This window comes from Oreochromis aureus, linkage group 2 (genome assembly GCF_013358895.1).
Source record: "Oreochromis aureus strain Israel breed Guangdong linkage group 2, ZZ_aureus, whole genome shotgun sequence".
Classification (NCBI taxonomy): domain Eukaryota; kingdom Metazoa; phylum Chordata; class Actinopteri; order Cichliformes; family Cichlidae; genus Oreochromis; species Oreochromis aureus.
In genome coordinates this window covers 15,541,441-15,548,694 of record NC_052943.1, presented here as the reverse complement: position 1 = coordinate 15,548,694, position 7,254 = coordinate 15,541,441, and the positions used below count along the sequence as shown (strand labels likewise).

At 39.3% G+C, this 7,254-nt stretch overlaps 1 protein-coding gene across 4 annotated transcripts; it reads left to right on the top strand.

The window, feature by feature from the left end:
• The first annotated feature begins 728 nt into the window (after window positions 1-728).
• rnaseh2c (ribonuclease H2, subunit C) lies at window positions 729-3,235 on the top strand. Of its 4 annotated transcripts, none has more exons than XM_031749510.2 (5): window positions 729-812; window positions 1,534-1,688; window positions 2,176-2,288; window positions 2,383-2,502; window positions 3,010-3,235. In XM_031749510.2, exons 2-5 carry the CDS (start codon window positions 1,535-1,537, stop codon window positions 3,031-3,033), a joined length of 411 nt encoding a protein of 136 aa, XP_031605370.1. In that variant the 5' UTR covers window positions 729-812; window position 1,534; the 3' UTR covers window positions 3,034-3,235. The 4 variants fall into 4 exon arrangements, with proteins under 4 accessions (XP_031605370.1, XP_039475189.1, XP_039475172.1 ...); XM_039619255.1 differs by having other exon boundaries at window positions 752-818; XM_039619238.1 differs by having other exon boundaries at window positions 758-845.
• Window positions 3,236-7,254: the final 4,019 nt, after the last annotated feature.

Here is a 7,254-nt window from a genome sequence, read left to right as displayed (position 1 = left end):
AATCCGCTGCATGAGGTCTAATATTCTGAACTGTGTATTAGTTTTATGTCCAGCAGAAACTGATAATCATATCAAACTGTTTGCTGAACTGATCATTTATTGTTGATCTATTTTGTTTCGTTGTCGTCCCCAGGGGTTTTTTGTTTCAGTTTTGTGTTATCTTGTGTTCTGCTTCATGTCTTTTTAATAGTATTATTACTGGTAGTGATAATAGTCTCCCCAGTGTTTCTATTTGTATCAACCTCTGTGTATTTTCTGTTTTAATGCCTTGGTCCCCCTTTTGTTCCTTTGCCTCTGATATTCAGTTAAGTGTTAGTATTCATGTTTCTAACAGACTCTGTATTACTCTCATGCTTTGTATTAGTTTTATTTCACATCTTGTTCCTCTCCTGTTAGGAACGTTCAGAGAGCTACACTCCTGTCTTCCTCTTTATCTGTTAGTCCATTTCAAGACTGTTTTGTGTTGTCTTGTCTTTGTCTCTTATTTTAACATGTGTATATATATATATATATATATATATATTAAAAATAATAATTAAATGAAACATTGAGATCTCTTATCAAAGTATCTCATGTCTAGAGGTGCGAGTGTGATCGCAGTTCAAGGGTGTAAACACAAAAGCTACAAGCCGTAGAAAATCGTTGTGATCGAGCTTCACCGGGAGGAGGCGCTATTCTGGGGCTGAGCAGAAAAAACCCGCCAAAATAACTTCTAGCGTAGAAGAAGAAGGTTTTGTCCAATCAGAAGCTGTGTTTGGTGTTTACCGGAAAAGATCCCGTTTAACGTTTCACGTTTGGAAAACTGCAGAAACGTAAGGGTATAGATATATGTCTTTCAAATAAATGTAAGACTTTTATAGCATGTTGTATGGTCTTTAATAGGAATTAATTTTTTTTTTCTCTGGGATTCTTTGGAAAACATGCATGTGCTCACTTTTAGTATGTCGTATTCTGTGTATGAACAATGGAGATCAACAAATAACTATTATCATCAAAAGCCAGAAAAAAAAATTGTTTTAAAATAAGTATTACTTTTGGCTGCTCTCAGATACTCAGGCAGACTGAAAGCTGGTCACCAAAAGGTTTCATCCTGTGCTGTGATGCATGGATTACATAGCTGAAGGTCTGACAGACAGTTATGGTTGACTGGTAGTCAGACAGGTAGGCTGGCAGAACAACACAAAAAGCTGTAAACAGGTGGAGTAACATTAAAGTCACCATGAGTTCTGAATCAATTGCAGATGATTCATTGTTTGTTTTATTTTTGAGTACACTGGTGTGCTAAACATAAGAGCTCAAAAAAAGCTATTATTGTGAACCTATAGTGACATCTGCAGTTGAAAAATTATTTTAATTGCAGAAAAACATTCAGATTAAAGGCTGAACTTTGTGGCTCAGTTTGTCACATATACAATTTTTTTTCCTTTTTTTTTTTAGTCTGGTAAACCTACAAACTGTCTTTGATAAAAGAGACTGAGGTTAAATTAAAAACTAAAAATGTACTTTCTTTTTTCTCCTGTCTCCTGGCTGCAGGATGTCCTGTAATTCCAGTGTTATTCGTCTTTGTGCATCATCAGTGGGACAGGCACCGCAAGCTCCAGTCCACCTCATGCCATGTGAGATTGAACACAATGGGCCAGCACAGGTCAACCAATACTTCACTGCTACCACCAAAGACCAGAAACAAGGTAAACACAAAATCTTTTCATATCTGATAATATGGATTAATCCACAGCGGTTAGATAAAATGTAGACATATAAGATCACTAAATGTGTAAATAAAGCAAACAGCTGCCAGTATCCTGGTTTTAAACTATTTTTCGCTGCTTTTTTAAATAACTGCTGTTTCTGATATGATTAATTCGTTTTGGGGGTAAAAGTGGAATGGATTTTAATAATTCTCAGGAATTTTTAGTTAAAATGAGTTGCTGTTTAACACTTAAGTAAGTAATGAAAGTTTAGTTTTATAGTAAAAAAAGTGAGAACCAATTAAACAATTCAAAAACTTTAAAAGTGGGATGGTATGCGAACACTTATGAGAGTTAAAGCCTTACAGGATCATTTTAGACAGACTGGAGGCGATCAGTAGGTGCTTTAGGAAAGAAAATTGCGTATTACACAGCACACATCAAGAATCCTCAATGCTTTGTTTTGTTTTTTCCTTTCACAATGCAGATAAGTCGGTGTCATTCAGGGGACGTGGGTTAAAGGGGCAGAAGATCAGCTGTCCACAGGGCTACACGGGGCTGGTGCTGAAAGAGATCAACAAACCCGGCTCAGACCAGGAGGTAAACACCACTGGAGTTGTGGGTCAAAGCACTATTTCATAAAATCAGATGTGTAGATGAGGGTTTTGTAACTTGTGTTTATGTGTGTTTTCAGGACAGGACAGTGAAAGTATCCTCTGTATTTGACAAAATGACCTACTGGAACCTGGAAACACCTCCTAATTCAGACGATACTATTGTGATGGCAATGGATTGGCCTGATTTGGCTGAGGCAGTGAGTTGTTTTTTTCCCTCTTGGATCCATTAATCCAAGACCAAACCAATCTTTCTCTTCTAGTAATTAATATTTATCACATTTAACATAAATAATGTGCATTTTTTTTGGTGAAATATGACCCAAACAAGCTTGAGATACCCTTGGCTGTATTTTGGAGCAGGGTCATATACCATTCAGTCACTTTTAATCACATCCTACAAGAAATTAAGCATGTCATGCTAGTTGTTGCTTGAAGCTGCTATTCTGAGTTAATTACCAGTTATTTCCTGGATCTATATTACATTTCCTTCTGTGGCAATTCAGTACATGTTCACCGGGTTTCATGAAAATCAATCTGGATGTTTTCTTGTAAACTCAAATTACACTGCACTGAAAACCTCAGTTGAAGCTCATTCTCTTTGGTGGAGGAACCGTGTTTAATTCAACTGATGAAAATACAAAAGACACAGAAAGAAATGTTTTCAGATATTTGCAGGTTTGTCCTGATATTTTGTCTCTTCACAGATCCATGCTCCAGTAGAAGACTGAAGAGGCTGCCTGATGTCTCCTCAGCATTTTACATATGAAATGTGCTGCTTGTTGGTTATTCATGATAACTGATGGGAAGGCTTAAGAAGTATTTTCAGTAAGTGTTTCTGTTCCAGAGCAATAAGTTACACAACCTTTGTATATATCTTTAATGACGTTTTTTTTTGTAGTGAACAAAGAAAATTAAAAGTCACTGACCAAAGTGTGCAATGTTTTATTCACTGAAAAATGACCATGTTCATGTGGCACGTTCTACTCAACACTGTTTATTCACAAGGGCACATTTAGATTCTGTAAACTGGCTACTATAAAACCCTCTAATATGTATTAACTGCAAGTATGATATGATAACGGTACGGTAATAACGACACACAGCAGCTGTCATACAAATACACTTAAGGTGGTGGAGAATGTAAGAGTGTTTAACATTAACTTAAAGTTTAAACAGAAGGCAGAAAACTGCATGTGTTCAAGTGTCTCGGTACTGTGGTGGTTCTCAGTCATTCAGGCCATGGTAGTTTCAAGTGCTTGAAAACTATTCATCGCAAATGCGTAAATGACCCTCAGGTCCACCTCCAAGGATACAGTCCCCACTAAGACTGTCAATCAGCTGTCTCAGAACTGATGAAGCATCTTGGATGAGAGGCAAGAAGAACATAAAGAAGTCCAGCTGCCTCCTTTTCAAGCACTTGAGACTCTATGCTGTTCTGTCAAATTACAGAAGTAAAACTGGTATGAAAATTAATCAGCCTGTTAGCTAATCAAGAAATGTTGGCCAGGAGCGTTCAGGGTTTTGTCTCCTTGACAACATTTGATTGTATCTGATGAACAACGTCAAACAAAGTCTGAAATGTGTGGTGATAAGACGCAGAAGTTACAATCGGACATGCACAGAGCTGAGAGCGTAACTTACAGTAAACTACAATGTAAAATCCAATCCTGTGCAGGTCACTGGAAATAAAAAAGTTAATTTAACACCTTTATCCATTTCCATTATTTTCAGATGCAACTTCAGTATTTCTGGGTCAGTTACTTTATGTTCCTCATTTGACACTTACTGCATTGGAGATAAAGGGGAAGGAAATGAAAACAAGAGAAAGAAACAAGGCAGGTATTGACAAAGTGACTTCAAAACAGTTTGAGCTCACATTAGGTGCTATAAAATGGCACAAAAATCAACTGTTTCTGGCACTGAAAGAGCAGTCATACACCTTTAACAAATAAAAAAAATAAAACCTTTGTGTTTGTTTTGAGTTAATAAAGCATAAGTGGTCTAGCATGTCACATGACTAATATTTTTAGACATATTTTTCATCTCTTCTGATAATTTTAACAAACATACATCTTTGATGCAACAATGATGAAGATATTTAAAATTACAAACTTGGGTGCAAAGTGTCACTTAATATTACAAAGAGTAGACAATAGTACAGCTATCAAATCTGTTCCAGGGCTCCAGCAGACAACAGTGAACATTAAACAGATTAGATTTGTGAATGAAAGAAATACCAGTATGTGTGGGTAAGATTGGGATCAAATTTCCAGAAACGAAAGTTGGGGTATCTGTGGAGCATTTTTAAAGTGAGAGATTTAAAAGGCAGTCAGTGGCGGGGGTGGAAAATTTTGTCTCGGCCACTCAAACATTTAAGCAGCCACGATTTTTCTTTTTTGTGTGTAACATTTGCAATGTGGTGTTATATTTTCTCCAGAAATATAACGCCGCATTGCAAGTGTTACTGATCGATTTTTCTTCCCTCTTCTAGATCCCCCTTTTCCATTAGTACCTACTCAGATTGATTCGCCAAGGATCGCCAAGACTCGACTCAGATCAACTGGTTTTCCATTACAAATCAGTAGTACCTAACCTGGGTGGTTGTCATCACAGCAATGCATCAGAAAACCCTGCAACTTCATTAGTATGCGACATGAACACTACAAAAAAAGGTGGACGTTGAGGCAAGAATATACCTGCTGCTCAGTCTGTGGCTTTTCGTCAGACTTGGGGACCACAGAGTTGTTTTTGTAGCCATTTCCCCTGCTGCTGGGTTTCAAAAATGGTGGTTTCAATTTTCGCGAACGTGACGCTCTCATGACTCATTGAGGGACGCTACCGACCAACCATACTGACAACGTCACATTTTAGGGGTGATCGTGGCATAAGAGTTGGGAATTCGCCTTGTAATCGGAAGGTTGCCGGTTTGAGCCCCGGCTTGGACAGTCTCGGTCGTTGTGTTGTTGGGCAAGACACTTCACCTGTTGCCTACTGGTGGTGGTCAGAGGGCCCGGTGGTGCCAGTGTCCGGCAGCCTCGCCTCTGTCAGTGCGCCCCAGGGTGGCTGTGGCTACAATGTAGCTTGCCATCACCAGTGTGTGAATGGGTGGACGACTGAATGTGTAAAGCGCTTTGGGGTCCTTAGGGACTAGTAAAGCGCTATACAAATACAGGCCATTTACCATTTAGTACCTGCTCGGATCACATAATGGCATTTACAGCAGACTAGCAGCAACTCATGCGCATTGCTGCCCCAAAGCGTCAGTAGTGCAAATTGAATGTTTTTTCTGTTTTTCTGGCTTGTGCATTGTTCAAATTTACACACCACTTCATAAAGTTACAGACATTTGGCCAGTGTCGGGTCCTAATTTCCACCACTGGCCAGTGGGTAAACTGAGCTTTACTGTTCGAGGTAACTGTGTGGTAAGTTTAAAAGGGTGCTTTAGAGAACTTTTAACCCTCTGATTTCAATTTTAACTCTATTAATATTTTAAAAGTAAGCAGAATCAAGTATGAATGCAAGTTAGACAGGCAACTACGGAGGTAAGAACTGATTTGGGTAATGTGTGTTAAAAAAAAGAATCCAAAACAGGTTAGGTCTTGATGCATGCTCAATCATCCAGTTAAATAAATCCCAAAAGGTTGATTCTGTTCATCTAAACGTAGCGTTTTCAATGGGAGAAACGTTTTGTCACTCATCCAAGTGACTTCTTCAGTCTCAGCTGACTTACAATGCTTCTAGATGAGAATACTCTTAAAAAGGTGCTTGAATTCACTAAGAAGGTTCGTCTAGCACAGCATGAGATGTCTAAGACCAGACAACAAAGGAAATTTGACTTACTTGTTGTGCGTCGGAAACGACAGCAAAATAAGGAGTGTCCCCAGCAACCAGAAGAAAGAAGATTTCAACAACGAGGATGTGGACAAGTGGGTGAAAAATTTGTCTGACAGACAACTCACCCAACCAGAGAAAAACATCCTTGCAAAAGGTTTGAACTTTGCTGTGACGCCGAGACAAATCCCACTAGTGGAACTGATCACAGCCACAGAAACAGCAAATCGAAACAACAACATTGCAGACTTGGAAGCAGAACAACTACAGAGTTCCAGCCTGCCTCAGCAATGCAAAGGAGAGGAAGGCACTCACATCACTTAGTAATGACAATAATATTATCATCCTTCCGGCAGACAAGGGTAGGTGCACGGTCTTGCTAAACCAGAAAGACTATCATGAGAACATGTTGTCACTGCTCAGTGACAAAAATACTTATGAACCCCTCAAACGAGACCCAGGAAGTGGCTACAGGAAGAGGGTGGTAGATTGTCTGAAGCAGTTAGAACAAGACAACGCTATTGACCGGACCTCATATGACAAGCTATAGGGGAATCAACACTAAGTCTGTATGGTTTACCGAAGACACATAAACAGGGTGCACCTTTAAGACCAATTGTCTGTATGATCAACTCACCCATTGGTAGACAGCTCTGAACACCGCATCCAGAACACCTTGGATTTTGTTGATAAGGTGAGGGATGTCATTATGGAGTTCACCAGGGAGGATACGAAAACTGACAGGTTAGCCTTCTTAGACTGTGAGATTTCCATCAGTAATGGGGGACATTTAAAAGCTAATGTGTACCGTAAACCTACGCATACAGATCGGTATTTAAGGTTTGACTCTCATCATCCACTGGAGCACAAACTTGGTGTCATCAGGATGCTTCAACATAGACATAAACAGAGTAATATAATATAATGTAGCGGATGGCACAACACAGAAGTGCTAACTTCTCAGGCCAGGACTCCACAGTTTATTTACACCTACAGGCCAGTGGACACTCTTTCAATAATGAGGCTGTACACATCCTGGACAGGGAGGAACGCTGTTTTGAGTGGGGAGTCAAGGAGGCCATTTAGGTGAAAAGGGAAAGACCATGTCTGAATCGAGG